Source organism: Salvelinus namaycush, chromosome 24, assembly GCF_016432855.1.
Source record: "Salvelinus namaycush isolate Seneca chromosome 24, SaNama_1.0, whole genome shotgun sequence".
Lineage (NCBI taxonomy): Eukaryota > Metazoa > Chordata > Actinopteri > Salmoniformes > Salmonidae > Salvelinus > Salvelinus namaycush.
In genome coordinates this window covers 3,835,724-3,854,871 of record NC_052330.1, presented here as the reverse complement: position 1 = coordinate 3,854,871, position 19,148 = coordinate 3,835,724, and the positions used below count along the sequence as shown (strand labels likewise).

Here is a 19,148-nt window from a genome sequence, read left to right as displayed (position 1 = left end):
GTCTGGCGTGGGAGACCACGGCTGACAACCGGCCAATCAGATCATCTACGTCCCAGGGCAATGACGAGTGATCGGGGTCGGAAGGTCATCTGAGACCCCATGATCCAATAGCATCACAATGGGCGGCTACAGGAACGAGAGACTGTCCTGCTCATTCATTCATGACAGAAAAAGAGTGAGGGAGGGAGGGAAAGGAAAGGAAAAGAGGGAGAGGGAAAGAAAGGCAGAGTAAGTGTTTTCCAAACTCACCAGGAAGTCATAGTCTGGGAGAGTTGGGAGGCTCTCTGTCCGTCTCTCTGTCTCTGTCTGTCTCTCTCTCTCTGTCTGTCCGTCTCTGTCTGTCTGTGGTGTTCTGGGCTTTCGTGTGGAAGTAACCTGTGGGAAGTGAAATTGTTTTAGGAGCAGTATGGGGGGGACTGGAAGTTACCAATAACAATGAAAAAAGTAATGTGATGGAAGCCTGTACTAAAGTACATACTTTAGATTTAGTGTCCAATATTGGCCTATACTATCCCTCTAACAACCAGAGAATGTCACCAGTGATGTACCTGATCCTCTAAATGTCTGCAGGAAAGAAAATCTCACATCTTCTCAACTTCCTTTCTTTTCAGCTCTTCCGAGAAGTCAGAATAATGAAGATTCTAAACCATCCGAACATTGGTAAGTGTATCACTGACTGACTCACTTCTGTAAATCCTCATGACAATGTGTGCCCATACATGTTTCAATCAATCACATTTATATATAAAGTACTTTCTACATCAGCGTGCTATACAGAAACCCAGCCGAAAGCCGCAAACAGCAAGCAATGCAGGTGTAGAAGCATGGTGGCTAGGAAAAACTCCCGAGAAAGACAGGAACCTAGGAAGAAACCTAGAGAGGAACCAGGCTCTGAGGGGTGACCAGTCCTCTTCTGGCTGTGCCAGGTGGAGATTATAAGAGTACATGGCCAATAAGGAGGCGTATGTTTAGGTATGTACAGCAGAACCAAATCGGTAAGATAGATAGGATCAAGCCCATGTAATGCTTTTTAGGTTAGCAGTAAAACCTTGAAATCAGCCCTAACCTGAACAGGAAGCCAGTGCTAAGGCTAGCACTGGAGTAATATGATCACATTTTTTGGTTCTAGTCAAGATTCTAGCAGCTGTGTTTAACACTAACTGAAGTTTATTTTGTGCCTTATTAAGGGTCGCCGGAAAGTAGAGCATTGCAGTAGTCTATAAGTGACAAAAGCATGGATGAACTTTTCTGCATCATTTTTGGACAAAAAGTTAGATTTTTGCAATGTTTACGAAGATGGAAAAAAAGCTGTCCTTGAAATATTCTTGATATTTTCGTCAAAAGAGATCAGGGTCCAGAGTAACGCCGAGGTCATTCACAGTTTTATTAGAGACGACCGTACAACCATTAAGATTAATTGTCAGATCCAACAGAAGATCTCTTTGTTTTTTGGGACCCAGAACTAGCATCTCTGTTTTGTCCGCCATCCACTTAAATAATATTTTTTTTTAACCTTTATTTAAACATTGACTTTAAAATCAATTTTACAAGAGAGCCATGTTCATAGGGGATACACTTCCTTATGTCTGAAAGACAGGCTTCCAGGGTGGGTAATTTTGGGGCTTCACCATGTTTCATCGAAATGTACAGCTGTGTATGTCAGCATAGCAGTGAAAGTTAACATTATGTTTCCGAAGTACATCACCAAGAGGTAAAATATATAGTGAAAACAATAGTGGTCCTAAAACAGAACTTTGAGGAACCACGAAACTTACAATTGATTTGTCAGAGGACAAACCATTCAGAAAGACGGATTGATATCTTTCCGACAGATAAGCTCTAAACCAGGCAAGAACTTGGCCATGTAGACCAATTAGGGTTTCCAATCTTTCCAAATGATGTGGTGATCGATGGTGTCAAAAGCAGCACTAAGGTCTAGGAGCACAAGGACAGATGCAGAGCCTTGGTCTGACGCCATTAAAACGTAATTTACCACCTTCACGAGTGCAGTCTGGGGTCTAAAACCAGACTGAAGCGTTTCATATACATTATTTGTCTTCTGGAAGGCAGTCAGTTACTGCGCAACAGCCTTTTCAAAGACATTTGAGAGGAATGGGAAATTCGATATAGGATGATTTTATTTTTTTACATTTTCTGGGTCTAGGTTTGACTTTTTCAAGAGACGCTTTATTTTTTCCACTTTTAGTGAGTTTGGTACACATCCGGTGGATAGAGAGCCATTTATTATGTTCAACATAGGAGGGCCAAGCACAGGAAGCAGCTCTTTCAGTAGTTTAGTTGGAATATGGTCTAGTATGCAGCTTGAAGGTTTACAGGCCATGACTTGACTACTTTCATGAATGTGTCAAGAGATATAGGATTAAAAACATGTGTCCCTTGATCCTAGGTCCTTGACAGGGACCTGCACAGGGTTGTGCAGACTCAGGACAACTGAGCTTTGGAGAAATATGCAGATTCAAAGAGGAGTCCGTAATTCTCTTTCTAATGATCTTTTCGTGGAAGAAGTTCGTTGAATTCATCACTGCTGAAGTGAAAGCCATTCCATTCTTGGGGAATGCTGCTTTTTAGTTAGCTTTGCGACAGTATCAAAAATAAATGTTTGATTGTTCTGTTTCTCCTCAATTAGGTTGGAAAAATAGGATTGAGCAGCTGTGAGGGCTCTTCGATATTGCACGGTACTGTCTTTCCAAGCTAGTCAGAAGGCTTCCAGTTTGGTGGAGCACCAATTCCGTTCCAATTTTCTGGAAGCTTGCTTCAGGGCTTGAGTGTTTTCTGTATACCAGGGAGCTAGTTTCTTGTGACAAATGTTTTTTGTTTTATTTTTAGGGGTGCGACTGCATCTACAGTATTACGCAAGGTACATTTTTGTTCCTCAGTTAGTTGGTTAACACATTTTTGTACTCTGATGTCCTTGGGTAGGTGGGGGGAGTCTGGAAGGGGCATCTAGGAATCGTTGGGTTGTCCGAGAATTTATAGCACAGCTTTTGATGATCCTTGGTTGGGGTCTAAGCAGATTATTTGTTGCGATTGCGAACATAATATGGTGGTCCGATAGTCCAGGATTATGAGGAAAAATATTTAGATCTACAATATTTATTCCACGGGACAAAACGAGGTCCAGGGTATGACTGTGGCAGTGAGTAGGTCCGGAACCATGTTGGACAAAACCCACTGAGTCGATGATGGCTCCGAAAGCCTTTTGGAGTGTGTCTGTGGACTTTTCCATGTGAATATTAAAGTTACCAAAAATGTGAATATTATCTGCCATGACTACAAGGTCCGATAGGAACTCAGTGAGGAACAATATATACGACCCAGGAGGCCTGTAAACAGTAGCTATAAAAATTGATTGAGGAGGCTGTATAGATTTCATGACGAGAAGCTCAAAAGACGAAAATGCAGCAATTCTTTCAATTTTTTTTGTTGAAATTTGCTCTCGTAAATGTTAGCAAAACTGCGCTGGGATATGGTCACTAGTGTAACCAGAAGGAGAGGCCTCATTTAACACAGCACATTCATCAGGTTTAAGCCATTTTTTTCAGTCAGGCCAATCACATCAAGATTATGATCAGTGATTAGTTCATTGACTATAACTGCCTTGGAAGTGAGGGATCTAACATTAAGTAGCCCTATTTTGAGATGTGAGGTATCACGATCTCTTTCAATAATGGCAGGAATGGAGGAGGTCTTTATTCCAGTGAGATTGCTAAAGCGAACACTGCCATGTTTAGTTTTGCCCAACCTAGATCGAGGCACAGACACGGTCTCAATGGGGATAGCTGAGCTGATTACACTGACTGTGCTAGTGGCAGACTCCACTAAGCTGGCAGGCTGGCTAACAGCCTGCTGCCTGGCCTGCACCCTATCTCATTGTGGAGCTAAGGTAGTTAGAGCCCTGTCTATGTTCATAGATAAAATGAGAACACCCCTCCAGCTAGGATAGAGTCTGTCACTCCTCAGCAGGCCAGGCTTGGTCCTGTTTATGGATGAGTCCCAGAAAGAGGGCCAATTATCTACAAATTATATATTTTGGGATGGTCAGAAAACAGTTTTCTACCAGCGATTGAGTTGTAAGCCTCTGCTCAACTCCCCCTAACTGGGAGGGGGCCAGAGACAATTACTCGATGCCGATATCTTTCTAGCTAGTTTACACGCTATGTTGTGCTTGGTGACGTCTGACTGTTTCACCCGAACAGCGTTGGTGCCGACGTAGTTAACAATATCCCTATACTCTCTACACTCGCCAGTTTTAACCTTAGCCAGCAACCTCTTCAGATTAGCCTTTACGTCGGTAGCCCTGCCCCCTCACTGGATGATTATTTTTAAGTCTAATGCGGGTAATGGAGTCGCCAATGATTAGGGTTTTCATTTTGTCAGAGCTAATGGCGGGAGGCTTCGGTGGCTCAGATCCCGTAAAGGGTGGAGCAGAGACCAGAGAAGGCTCGGCCTCTGACTTCGACTCGCTTGATGGGTAGAACCGGTTGAAAGTTTTTGTTGGCTGAATGAGCAACACCGTTTCAGCAGCATTTCCTTCCAGAAGCCAGGACCGTGCGAGGGGATTTATACTACTATCTGTACTTACTGGTGGCACAGACGCTGTTTCATCCTTTCCTACACTTAAATGACCCTTGCCTAACGATTGTGTCTGAAGCTGGGCTTGCAGCACGGCTATCCTCACCATAAAGCGATAGTTTTCCTATATATTATACGAGTACAGCGACGCAATTAGAAGGCATAGTGTTAATGTTACTACTCACCTTCGGCCGGTGGAGGTCCTGTAGAACCATGTCCAGATAAAGCGTCCAGGGTGAAAAAGTTGAATGAAAAAAGTAGAGCGAGGAAAAAATGTAAAACTTAAGACGTTGATAAATGGTAAAAAATCGATTTTTATTATGTTTTTAACATTTTATAACAATTTAAAGCCTTACATTTTTTCACCCCTGGCAATTATATAGGCATGATTGCACATGCGTAAAAAACAACACAAGAAGATATGGAGGTTTCATGCCTCCAAAAATTCACGAGCTGGTACGAGTTTGTTAACACTTTCCTAGCGTATTTTAATAACAAGGTGGAATGGGTCTATTCACTTTCAATTAGGAATTTTGTTCATTTCTTGAATGAATGGGCTCATTCCCAGTCAAAATGGTAGCTGTGTCCATTCCTCTGCCCTTTCCCCCTCCTCCCTTGTCCCATGTTTGGGAAATCCTCTCTAGAGTGGTGACATTGTGACATTCCCAAACTTTATTCTAATCCCTGGGTAGGATTCCACCCTTATTTTCCTAGATTGTTCACATTCTTTCTCTCTCATGCGCACACACACAAACACAGTGACATTTTTCCCATGTCACTCTTTGTGTGTGTCATTAAGCCCTGGCGATTATCTAACAGGTCCCCACATGCCTCTCTCCCGCTGTCATTTTGGTGATGTCATCTATAATGAACAAAAATATAAACACAACATGTAAAGTGCTGGTCCCATGTTTCATGAGTTTAAATAAAAGATCCCAGAAATTTTCCATACACACAAAAAGCTTATTTCTGTCTGTAATAAAGCCTGATTTGCTGGACCTGGCTCCCCAGTGACTGGGCTTGGCTCCCAAGTGGGTGGGCCTACGAAATCCATAGATTAGGGAGTAATGAAATTATTTAAATTGACTGATTTCCTTATATGAACTGTAACTCTGTAGAATTGTTGCATCTTGTGTTTATGTTTTTGTTCAGTACACATGCGCCCCCACCACCACTATATACACACACACACACACTTCCTCATCTCTACCCTGGACGAATCCTCTGAATGACTTCTGGGCAGCAGATGCACACACACACGTGAAAATGCTTACTTGCGTGCGTGTGTGAGGAGGTCCATCAATGATTCACTGTTTAATACACCATGCAGCTTTGCTCAGTGTGAATGGTTAATTATTCTAATGGCCCACCTACACTACATTGCCAAAACTATGTGCACAATCCTATTTCAGCCATATCCATTGATGACAGGTATGTAAAATTGAGCACACAGCCATGCAATCTCCATAGACAAACATTGACAGTAGAATGGCCCGTACTGAAGAGCTCAGTGACTTTCTGCCCTGCTAGAGATGCCCCGGTCAACTGTAAGTGCTGTTATTGTGAAGTGGAAATGTCTATGAGCAACAACGGCTCAGCCGTGAAGTGGCAGGCCACACAAGCTCACAGAATGGGGCCGCCGAGTGCTGTAGTCTGTCCTCTGTTTCATCACTCACTACCGAGTTTCAAACTGCCTCTGGAAGCAACGTCAGCAGAAGAACTGCTCGTCGGGAGCTTCATGAAATGGGTTTCCATAGCCGAACAGCACACAAGCCTAAAATAACCATGCGCAATGCCAAGCGTTGGCTGCAGTGGTCTAAATCCTCGCCGCCATTGGACTCTGGAGCAGTATAAACGCCTCCTCTGGAGTGATGAATCATGCTGCAACAGTCCGACAGACTAATCTGGGTTTGGCGGATGCCAGGAGAACGCTACTTGCCCGAAAGTTTGGTGGAGGAGGAATACTGGTCTGGGGCTGTTTTTCATGGTTCAGGCTAGGCCCCTTCGAATTAAAGGAAATCTTAACGCTACAGCCTACAATGACATTCTAGAAGATTCTGTGCTTCCAACTTTGTGGCAACAGTTTGGGGAAGGTCCTTTCCTGTTTCATGACAATGCCCCCATGTACAAAGTGAGGTCCATACAGAAATGGTTTGTCGAGACCGGTGTGGAAGAACTTGACTGGCCTGTACAGAGCCCTGACCTCAATCCCATCGAAAACCTTTGGGATGAATTGGAAAGCCGACTGCATCAGCGCCCGACCTCACTAATGCTCTTGTGGCTGAATGGAAGCAACTCTCCACAGCAATGTCTCAACATCTAGTGGAAAACCTTCCCAGAAGAGTGGAGGCTGTTATAGCAGCAAAGGCGGGACAAACTCCATAGTAATCACCATGTTTTTGGAATGAGATGTTCGATGAGCAGGTGTCCACATAGTGTACCTCCCAATCTCTCTCATTCATTCGAACGAACTGAAAAATGGCACTCCACTTCCTACCGTGGATATCTTTAGCCTAAATGTGTATGTGTCCGTGTTGCTGTGTTTTGTGTCTGTCCATGTTCGTGTTGTGTGAGTGTGTCCACGCTCATACACACCAGCCCTCTCAGGAAAACCTGGAAAGAGCCCAAAAAGAAAGAGGCCATGAGACGTGGTACCAGTTGTCATAGCAACGCCGTTTCTTTCTCTGTTCATATCAATAGGAAGGCTACTCCCTCCTGGGCTACTTCCTCCTGCTGGGCTACTCCCTGCTGGGCTACTCCCTCCTCCTGGGCTACTCCCTCCTCCTGGGCTACTCCCTCAAGCTTATGCTCTAGTCCGGCTCTAACAGACCAGAGTTAGCTGATGGTCCAGATTGAAGACCAGGATGTGTTGATTATTTATTTAAATCAAGTTAGTAATAAATGCCTCTATTTGAATGTTTTGGTCTTCTTAAAATTGCTCATGCGAGAGGAGTGTGCAATGATCTCATAAATTCATTAAGTTTCATATGCCAAACAAAACAAAATGGGAAATGTCATCTACGAAGCCGATTTGTGATCGCCCCGCCTTGCCTTGCCCAGCAGGCTCCCCTTTGGTGGTCTGAATCCGCCGGCATGTGGTTGGCGATCGTTTGGTTATGCCTGGGGGGAAGCCATTTTGTTTGTGTTTCTCTCACTCAACTTCCTCTCTTCCGCTCTCCCACTTTCTCCCTCCCCCGAAGCCAGGTAGGTCAGGGAGGGAAGGAGGATGATGTGGAGAAAGAATGGGTGCTAGTTAATAGGGTGAACGGGAGGGACGGAAAGATATGCCCTCAGTGAATTTCAAATTGCGATGCCAATAAAGCATATTGAGTTCAAATATGACAGGTGTTCAAGAAAAGTGAGAGACGAGGTGGGCAATGTTCCCTCATGTTTTTGCCGCCGAGCACATTTGAGGTCTTGTGAGCGAAAACGCGAATGTTGTGAGAATTTTGTGCAACTTCTGGTGGTCGTTTACAGTGACCACTGAGGCTGTACCCTCACAGTTTAAGACAGTAGCCAATAGGCTATTGTGGCAATTTGAGTATAATGTAGGCCTACCAACAAAACTAATGGAACAAATCCCATAACATTTTCACATGGAAATAGCTTTTAGATTTTTGCAATATAGCCTACAGTAGCCTATATCTGGGGATCAATTCAGGCTTACATTGCATGACACTTTAAAAAAATGCTTTTTACATTATGAAGACTTGACATTTTAATTTGTAATTTTTTACTTGGTCTGTAACACCATGGGCCAAATAGGTGACTTTAAACTGCATTTTACTGTGTTTACTTTACAAAATAACATGAATTATTACCATACAGAGAATTAGACAATGTAAGCTACCCCTCTGCCTGTTGGCTTAATTGCATATTTGACCTGACTGGCTGTTCTCAAGACAGCTTGAAATGTAGGCTAACACGGAACCCAAACCGTCTGCCATCGTGCATACATTTATTTTGTCCCCCTACACCAAACGCGATAATGACACGCAGGTTAAAATATCAAAACAAATTCTGAACCAATTACATTAATTTGGGGACAGGTCGAAAAGCATTTAACATTTATGGCAATTTATCTAGCTAGCTTGCACTTGCTAGCTAATTTGTCAAATCAAATGTATTTATAAAGCTCTTCTTACATCAGCTGATGCCACAAAGTGCTGTACAGAAACCCAGTCTAAAACCCCAAACAGCAAGCAATGCAGGTGTAGAAGCACAGTGGCTAGGAAAAACTCCCTAGAAAGGCCAAAACCTAGAGAGGAACCAGGCTATGAGGGGTGGCCAGTTCTCTTCTGGCTGTGCCGGGTGGAGATTATAACAGAACGTGGCCAAGATGTTCATAGATGACCAGCAGGGTCAAATAATAATAATCACAGTAGTTGTCGAGGGTGCAACAGGTCAGCACCTCAGGAGTAAATTTCAGTTGGCTTTTCATAGCCGATCATTCAGGAGTATCTCTACCGCTCCTGCGGTCTCTAGAGAGTTGAAAACAGCAGGTCTGGGACAGGTAGCACATCCGGTGAACAGGTCAGGGTTCCATAGCCGCAGGCAGAACAGTTGAAACTGGAGCAGCAGTTTAACTAGCTATTTAACTAGCTTGCTGTTGCTAGCTAATTTGTCCTGGGATATAAACATTGAGTTATTTTACCTGAATTGCACAAGGTCCTCTACTCCGACAATTAATCCACACATAAAACGGTCAACCGAATCGTTTCGAGTCATCTCTCCTCCTTTCAGGCCTTTTCTTCTCTGGACTTTACATTGCGATTGGCAACTTTCATAAATTAGGTGCATTACCACCACCGACCTCGTTTGTCTTTCAGTCACCCATGTGGGTATAACCAATGAGGAGATGGCACGTGGGTATCTGCTTCTAGAAAACAATGAGGAGATGGGAGAGGCAGGACTGGAAGAGGCAGCGCGATCTGCATCACAAATAGAACTGACTTCTATTTTAGCCCTTGGCAACGCATCACAAATAGAACTGACTTCTATTTTAGCCCTTGGCAACGCAGACGCTTGTTGGCGCGCGCGAGCAGTGTGGGTGCAATAATTGAATAATATAGATTTCTACATTGATTTTGTAACGCTTGCGCACGCGACGCAAGCGGTTTAGTCAGGCTATAAGCCTACACGTTTTGTACTCTTGTAGGAAGCAGTAACTCCCCATGGCTGACCTATACTTATCTATAACTGGGCTAATAACTTGCTAATTAGCAAAGAATATCAACAGATGTGAAAACGTGGCTCTCAACTGATCGGATTTGTTTTTGGTTTGTTGCATTGAAAAGGGGCTGACATAATTTTAATTCGATCACAGAAAAAACATTGATCCATATAATGCAAACTAATTGTGCGAACTGAAGTGAAGTTCAATCTCTTGTCGCTGCGCAGCCTGGCATTTTTTCATGCCCTGCAGTCCCAGAGGAGGTGCGCGCACCTTAGAGGGAACATTGTTGGTGGGGAAGAGAGACGGAGGGATACAGACATTGGAAGAGAGGGAGAGAGACTGAGTGATACAGACAATGAAGAAGTCATATAGAGGGAGACAGACTGAAGGAAATAGCAAGACAGAGGGAGAGATGCGAGACTAATTGATACAGACAGTGACTGTGAGATTAGTTGGCTGCGGTCTCATTTCGGAACAGTATGTGGCCATTGAGCCTGGCACCAACATATGCTCGAAAAATCTGCAAGTTTTCTCTCCTCGACAATTTCTTCGGCAGGATGAAAAGTAGCCTAAAAAAAAAAAAAAATTAAGCACCCAGATACATAAATGTTCAGATTATGCCAAATGTTGCTAAGAGTAACTGTGAATTTTGGACCATATTTTCAGTTTTCTTACCTTAATAGCAGGGTTTCCATTGTTGGTGGGGACACCCAGGGAGTGCACAGTTTTGTTCTCTCTCATCTCTAACACTGGCATATAGGGGTGGCAGGTAGCCTAGTGGCTAGAGCGTTGGGTCAGTAACCGAAAGGTTGCTAGATCGAATCCCCAAGCTGACAAGGTAAAAATCTGTCGTTCTGCCCCTGAACAAGACAGTTAACCCACTGTTCCTAGGCCGTCATTGTAAATAAGAATTTGTTCTCAACTGACTTGCCTGGTTAAATTAAATTTAAAAAACACTCCTGATTTGCCCAATCAAGAACTTAGTGATCAGTTGAGCAAGTCTGAATGACAGACAGTTTGTAGGACTGCACGATATGGGCAAAAAATGTAATCTTTTTTTTAAACCAAATATTGCAATTTGATTTGATATAAATCAAAACACTTGGGTGAACTGTTGGAATCATAGTAATAGAATGATTTATATTAAGAAGCAAAGTGGAAGGCAGCGTCATTGGGGCGGTAGGTAGCCTCGTGGTTGGGCTAGTAACCAAAAGGTTGCTGGATCGAATCCCCGAGCTTACAAGGTAAAAAGCTCTCATTCTGCCCCTGAACAAGGCAGAATAAGAATTGGTTCTTAACTGACTTGCCTAGTTAAAAAAATAGTTCTTCAAAATATTGCATGCGATATGGATATCGCACATGTCAATATTTGGATGTGAATTTGATTAATTGTGCAGCCCTAACCGACAGACAAGCCGGGTGCATTCTGTGCAATTCAACATCCACATAAGTTTTTAATGAACCACACATCAATATGATGTCAATATTGTCACGTTATCCTAATTCTGCAAAATGTGTGTATTCTGGAGTGCACCCACAGACACAGTGAAACAGATAGTGATTTAGAAAGCGAGAAAGAGAGAGTCGTGCTCATCTCTGCTCCAATTAGATGGGAAGGGATTTAGCCTGATGGCTGGTGATTTTCCATCTAACTGTATGCTTTGATTTCACATTCCCTCAGCCTAGCGCTTCGTGTCCAGTCATGGCACATCACTGAAGCAATTGGCATAATGCATTCAAGGCCTATGAGAAATGGCTATGAGAGTGCTTGGAGGCACGCACACACATCACCCATATGTGTTGTTTCTTTCCTTTCACCGTTTCCATGCTCTGTATCCCGTGCGTTACACACTCCTGTTCCCCCGGAACACACACACACACGTTATCTGCTCAGGTGGTGGTGGGCTGGAGGCTGCAGCAGAGTTGCTGTGAGCTGCTATGGTAGAGACGGTCTACTCGTCAGTCTTTTCTTGTGTCTTTTTGTGTCTGCCCGTCTGCCTGTGGCCCTAAGACCTGTCTGTCTCATGTTTTTTAAAATTAATTTTATTTCACCTTTATTTAACCAGGTCGGCCAGTTGAGAACAAGTTCTCATTTACAACTGCGACCTGGCCAAGATAAAGCAAAGCAGTTCGACACATACAACAACACAGAGTTACACATGGAATAAACAAACATACAGTCAATAATACAGTAGAAAGAGTCTACTGGCAATAAATAGGCCATGATGGCGAAGTAATTACAATATAGCAATTAAACACTGGAATGGTAGATGTGCAGAAGATGAGTCTGCAAGTAGAGATACTGGGGTGCAAAGGAGCAAATAAATAAAATAAATAACATAAATAACAATATGGTGATGAGGTAGTTGGATGGGCTATGTACAGGTGCAGTGATCTGTGAGCTGCTCTGACAGCTGGTGCTTAAAGCTAGTGAGGGAGATATGAGTCTCCAGCTTCAGTGATTTTTGCAATTCGTTCCAGTCATTGGCAGCAGAGAACTGGAAGGAAAGACAACCAAAGGAGGAATTGGCTTTGGGGGCGACCAGTGAAATATACCTGCTGGAGCGTGTGCTGCTATGGTGACCAGTGAGCTGAGATAAGGCGGGGCTTTACCTAGCAGAGACTTATAGATGACCTGGAGCCAGTGGGTTTGGCGATGGATATGAAGCGAGGGCCAGCCGGTCGCAGTGGTTGGTAGTATATGGGGCTTTGGTGACAAAACGGATGGCACTGTGATAGACTGCATCCAATTTGCTGAGTAGAGTGTTGGAGGCACTCTACGCATGAACCATGCGAGACAGTCATTTAAGAAACCAAGGCTGTTGAGTCTGCCGATAAGAATGCTGTGATTGACAGAGTCGAAAGCCTTGTCCAGGTCGATGAATACGGCTGCACAGTATTGTCTTTTATCGATGGAGGTTATGATATCGTTTAGGACCTTGAGCGTGGCTGAGGTGCCCCCATGTCCAGCTCGGAAGCCAGATTGCATAGCGGAGAAGGTACGGTGGGATTCGAAATGGTCAGTGATCTGTTTGTTAACTTGGCTTTCGAAGACCTTAGAAAGCCAGGGTAGGATAGATATAGGTCTGTAACAGTTTGGGTCTCGAGTGTCTCCCCTTTGAAGAGGGGGATGACTGCGGCAGCTTTCCAGTCTTTGGGGATCTCAGACGATACGAAAGAGAGGTTGAACAAGCTAGTAATAGGGGTTGCAACAATTTTGATTTGATTCAGCCATTCTGATTCTTTCCTGAGGCAACCTGGCTAATCTCGTTATGTCACGTGCACTCGCTCACCCGCTACCTCTCTCTCTCTCTCCCTCCCTCCACAGTGAAACTGTTTGAGGTGATAGAGACTGAGAAAACTCTCTACCTGGTGATGGAATATGCCAGTGGAGGTAAGTTACTTAGCAATATGACATACTGTACAACATCATATTTATAATATGCTTTGAGCATAATCCATGAAAAGCTCATTTATTTATCTAAAATACAAGCATTATGATTATTATAGTATGACACCCTTCTGTTGGAGAGCTACCGGGTAACTCACCTGCTTCAGGCAATCAAGGTTCTGATTAGTTGTCTATTAGTGGAATTAGCTGTGTTTAAGGGCAGGGTTGGAGCAAAATCCTGCACAACCAGTAGCTCTCCAGGAGGAGGGTTGGTCTGTCTCCTGATATCCATAGTACTTTATTATAACACATAGTATTGCCTTAATCTAGTACAAATGAGGCTGCCGAACTAGCAATTGATGCTTTGTTGATGGGTTCCAGACATTAAGAATAAGTTGGGAGACTGAGACCAAATTTTAGAATGTCTCCATTCGGTCAAAGTTGAACTTAAACCTCTCTCGGACTCTCTCTCTCTCTCTGTCTCTCTCTCCCTCTCTGTCTCTCTCTCTCTTTCCCTTCACTCTATATTGCTCTCTCCCCCACTCTCTCTCTGTCTCGCTCTCCCTTCCTTTCAGGGGAGGTCTTTGACTACCTCGTAGCTCACGGGAGGATGAAGGAGAAGGAAGCCAGGGCTAAATTTAGACAGGTACTGCAGCAGACTGGATTCGGCCCTACACGTACGCACATACACTAACATACACGCCCCATGTTCAAAGTCACCCTGGCTGGGTGACAGACTTTCAAGCCGCACACACACACACACAGACTTAAGCCCCCCCTCACACACAAACATGCTAACACACACACATATCATCATATTTTGTAGGGAACTCGGAAGATCCTTGGCCATTCCTGTCATTTTCAGCCAATCAGTGAAAGGGGGTCTCCCGTAACTCCCCTGACCCCACCCCTTCTCCTCATTGGTTCAGCCCACTGTCGCTGTGGAGATGGGGATATCTGGGTCACTTGATGTAAGAGCTGGGACAGGGAGCTAGGAGAAGGGGGGTGAAAGGAAGATGGGAGAAAATATGGATGGATAAAAGAGGAGTAAAGGAGAGGAGGGGGAGAAAAGAGGGATAGGATAAAAGAGGAGTAAAGGAGAGGGGAGGGGAGGGGGAGAAAAGAGGGATAGGATAAAAGAGGAGTAAAGGAGAGGGGAGGGGAGGGGGAGAAAAGAGGGATGGATAAAAGAGGAGTAAAGGAGAGGGGAGGGGAGAAAAGAGGGATGGATAAAAGAGGAGTAAAGGGGAGGGGAGATGGAGGGGAAGGAAAGAGGGATGGATGAAAGAGGAGTAAAGGAGAGGGGAGGGGAGAAAAGAGGGATGGATAAAAGAGGAGTAAAGGGGAGGGGAGAAAAGAGGGATGGATAAAAGAGGAGTAAAGGAGAGGGGAGGGGAGAAAAGAGGGATGATAAAAGAGGAGTAAAGGAGAGGGGAGATGGAGGGGAAGGAAAGAGGGATGGATGAAAGAGGAGTAAAGGAGAGGGGAGGTGGAGGGGGAGAAAAGAGGGATGGGTGAAAGAGGAGTAAAGGAGAGGGGAGATGGAGGGGGAGAAAAGAGGGATGGGTGAAAGAGGAGTAAAGGAGAGGGGAGATGGAGGGGAAGGAAAGAGGGATGGATGAAAGAGGAGTAAAGGAGAGGGGAGGTGGAGGGGGAGAAAAGAGGGATGGGTGAAAGAGGAGTAAAGGAGAGGGGAGATGGAGGGGGAGAAAAGAGGGATGGGTGAAAGAGGAGTAAAGGAGAGGGGAGATGGAGGGGGGGAAAAGAGGGATGGATGAAAGAGGAGTAAAGGAGAGGTGGAGGGGGAGAAAAGAGGGATGGGTGAAAGAGGAGTAAAGGAGAGGGGAGATGGAGGGGGAGAAAAGAGGGATGGGTGAAAGAGGAGTAAAGGAGAGGGGAGATGGAGGGGGGGAAAAGAGGGATGGATGAAAGAGGAGTAAAGGAGAGGAGGTGGAGGGGGAGAAAAGAGGGATGGGAGAAAAGAGGGATGGATGAAAGAGGAGTAAAGGAGAGGGGAGGTGGAGGGGGAGAAAAGAGGGATGGGATAAAAGAGGAGGATAGGAGAGAGGAGAGCAACCAGGACACGTCAAAATTAATAAAATGAAAATGTATTACCCCAATGGATAGGTACATTGATATGTATTACCCCAATGGATAGGTACATTGATATGTATTACCCCAATGGATAGGTACATTGATATGTATTATCCCAATGGATAGGTACATTGATATGTATTATCCCAATGGATAGGTACATTGATATGTATTATCCCAATGGATAGGTACATTGATATGTATTATCCCAATGGATAGGTACATTGATATGTATTATCCCAATGGATAGGTACATTGATATGTATTATCCCAATGGATAGGTACATTGATATGTATTATCCCAATGGATAGGTACATTGATATGTATTATCCCAATGGATAGGTACATTGATATGTATTATCCCAATGGATAGGTACATTGATATGTATTACCCCAATGGATAGGTACATTGATATGTATTACCCCAATGGATAGGTACATTGATATGTATTACCCCAATGGATAGGTACATTGATATGTATTACCCCAATGGATAGGTACATTGATAGATGTTGTTGTAGTTATATAGTATGTTAGTGACAGTAATCAGTCACTAGCTAGTTCTGTTCAACCCCTGCTTACCTGGATGGAGAAAACCACCAGATCTTACATACACACACAGACACACACCAGACAGTGTTGACCAGTGCCAAATTAACCCCAAGCTCCTCTGTCACGTGTCAAACTCCAAATCTAAAGGGCTGCAGTGGCTGTAGTTATAATAACTTTTATAACAACTTATAAACGCCATAATATCTTCTAACTTTAATTCTATGGTCTTGGTCCATTCCTTTCCAGATTGTGTCAGCTGTGCAGTACTGCCATCAGAAAAAGATTGTCCACAGAGACCTGAAGGTAATGAACGCTTTATGTACACACACACATGTACCCTGGCATACACACACTCACTCCTTCACAGCCCTGGCAGAAACCCTGTTCATTATCACATCCCACATCTCCCACCTCCCATCTCCATCCTCTCACCTGCTACGACAAAGGGATGTGGTGTTACCATCCCCCGGAGGTGCGTGTGACATACTATAGTAGTCTCCACAGGGCAGTACACGGCTGTTCCCGCCACTCTGTTTCCACGGTGACATGTCCTGAATGATGCAGTTGCACAAGATGGAGGGAGAAAGTGGGAGGAAGGACCAGAAAGAGTTGGATAGACAAACATTAGAGGGAGAGGAAGATGGAGTGGTAGAAACCAGAAGAAGGAAAGAAAGAACTTTGCATGTGTCTACTTCTTATTACACTGTGAATGCACTTACTTATTACTGCATTAGAAGTGCCTATTATTGTCCGCATTATGACCTGATGTAACTTGTTATCGTTCATAACGACACATTGATTGTTTGAGGAGATCCACAGGCATGTCACGAGACCTGTGTCCTGTTCAGGAGGACGTAACGTTAGAGAACACCGACATGAATGTCTAGTGTATATTGTTATTGTCAGAACAACTGGGAATCGTGTCGGCTCTATTCATTCTTTTTGACCTGCAACATTCACGACTATAAAGTGTGGGTGACTGACGGTCTGACAACGCTACTGCCGGGTGTAAATGTCCAATGTTCACTTCGCTATTAGCGTCTCATACGTTGTAGAATTTTGAGTCATTTAGCAGACGCTCTCATCCAGAACGACTGACATTTTTCGTTCTTGTCCCCCGTTGGAATCAAACCCACAACTCTGGCATTGAAAGCTCCATGCTCTACCAACTAAGCCACGTGGGATCGACATCTTGTGTCACACTGAATGATGTCCCCACACACCCCACTTATAGTTCACTAGTTCCGGTGTAAAACCTACCCATCTACATCCCCCTTCTTTTCATTGTAAACAACAACAATGTCCAGTGTTTCACATCACAGAATAAATGCCACACGCAAACACACCCACTTCACCTTCTCGCCCCCCCCCCCGCCACAGGCTGAGAACTTACTCCTGGACGCCGACATGAACATCAAGATCGCCGACTTTGGCTTCAGTAACGAGTTCACAATGGGCAGTAAGCTGGACACATTCTGCGGCTCCCCACCCTACGCCGCCCCAGAGCTGTTCCAGGGAAAGAAGTACGACGGGCCTGAGGTGGATGTCTGGAGCCTGGGAGTCATACTGTACACGCTCGTGTCAGGGTCGCTGCCCTTCGACGGTCAGAATCTGAAGGTGTGTGCAAATCTCTGTGTGTGTGTGTTAACCTTTAACCCTGGCCTCCACTCTTATGTCCCAATTCTCTACCCATCTGTCCTAAATGTGCACTTGCTTTGAAAGGAAAGGACTAGTGTAAGAATGGTGGAAACCTCCATCTAGTCCATGCTTACACTTGCCTACCATGCTAACTGTGTGGGGAAGAGTACCAGATTGCACACTTTGGGAGACAGGTTGAGACACAGGGTCTATATGTCCTCTGTAGGAGCTGAAAGTGTTGTCAGAGGGGGAAATACTGTATCCCCTTCTACATGTCCACCAACTGACCCCTGACCTCCGACCCTGCCTTTAACCTCTCCTCTCTATCTCCCCCTATAGGAGCTGAGAGAGCGTGTTCTGAGGGGTAAATACCGTATCCCTTTCTACATGTCCACCGACTGCGAAAACCTCCTCAAGCGCTTCTTGGTGCTCAACCCATCCAAGCGTGGTACACTTGAGGTGAGGGAGGATGTCCAAAATGTAAATATGTCTTACGCTTACTACTTATTTTACTTCGTCGTCCGCGGACTCCTTCCTTCCTTCACGTCACTCCTGCCTGGTTTCTGTCTGTGTGGAGATGTATGGGATGTAAAGGTTTGAACACAGCACCTTCGTGTGGTCGCCCACACGCATGCGTACATGCACACGCTGGTACGTGCACACACACACCTCTTCCATCCGATAAAGTCGATTTCCCACTCCTAGACGCACATGCACTCGCACGCACACTCACACACACACCTATCCCTCCCCCATCTAGACCATAGTCCTGTCTGTACACACACTCATCGCCCTGTGCTGAGGAAACAGACATCATTAATGAAACAGCAAACGGCAGTCCTACCACTCACATCACGTGTGTGTGAGAGTTCTTTGTGTGTGTCCGTGTGTGTGCATTTGTGTACATTTTAGTATTTATCTAAAGCTGACCTCAGATCAGTGTCTAGGGGCAACTTCATTCTTGGGGGGGAAAATAAAACCGTGTCTTCAAATAAAATGTTATTTGTCACATGCGCCGAATAGAACAGGTGTGTAGACCGTACAGTGAAATGCTTCCTGACAAGCCCTTAACCAACAATGCAGTTTTAAGAAAATACCCCCCCCAAAAGATAAGAATAACAAATAATTAAAGAGCAGCAGTAAATAACAATAGAGGGGCTATATACAGGGGGTACCGGTACAGAGTCAACGTGCGGAGGCACCGGTGTCGAGGTAATTGAGGTAATATGTACATGTGGGTAAAGCTATTAAAGCGACTATGCATAGATAATAACATAATAACAGAGGGTAGCAGCAGCGTAAAGGCAATGCAAATAGTGTGGGTAGCCAATTGGTTAGCGGTTCAGGAGTGCTATGGCTTGGGGTTTCGAAGCCTCTTGGACCTAGACTTGGCGCTCCGGTACCGCTTGTCGTGCGGTCAGAGAGAACAGTCTATGACTAGGGTGGCTGGAGTCTTTGACAATTTTTAGGGCCTTTCTTTGACACCGCCTGGTATAGAGGTCCTGGATGGCAGGAAGTTTGTCCCCGGTGATGTACTGGGCCGTACTCACTACCCTCTGTAGTGCCTTGTGGTCGGAAGCCGAGCAGTTGCCGTACCAGGCAGTGATGCAACCCGTCAGGATGCTCTCGATGGTTTAGCTGTATAACTTTTTGAGGATCTGAGGACCCATACCAAATCTTTTCAGTCTCCTGAGGGGGAGTAG

The 19,148-nt window shown here is 44.7% G+C and overlaps 1 protein-coding gene across 1 annotated transcript in view; it reads left to right on the top strand.

Moving 5' to 3' along the window:
- LOC120019606 (MAP/microtubule affinity-regulating kinase 3-like) overlaps positions 1–19,148 on the top strand; it is a 123,626-nt gene that overhangs the window by 63,457 nt on the left and 41,021 nt on the right. Inside the window, exons 4-9 of the mRNA XM_038962947.1 lie at positions 612–660; positions 13,098–13,163; positions 13,736–13,806; positions 16,054–16,110; positions 17,188–17,424; positions 17,785–17,904. Coding sequence (XP_038818875.1) covers positions 612–660; positions 13,098–13,163; positions 13,736–13,806; positions 16,054–16,110; positions 17,188–17,424; positions 17,785–17,904 — 600 coding nt within the window. The remainder of the gene's footprint in view (positions 1–611; positions 661–13,097; positions 13,164–13,735; positions 13,807–16,053; positions 16,111–17,187; positions 17,425–17,784; positions 17,905–19,148) is intronic.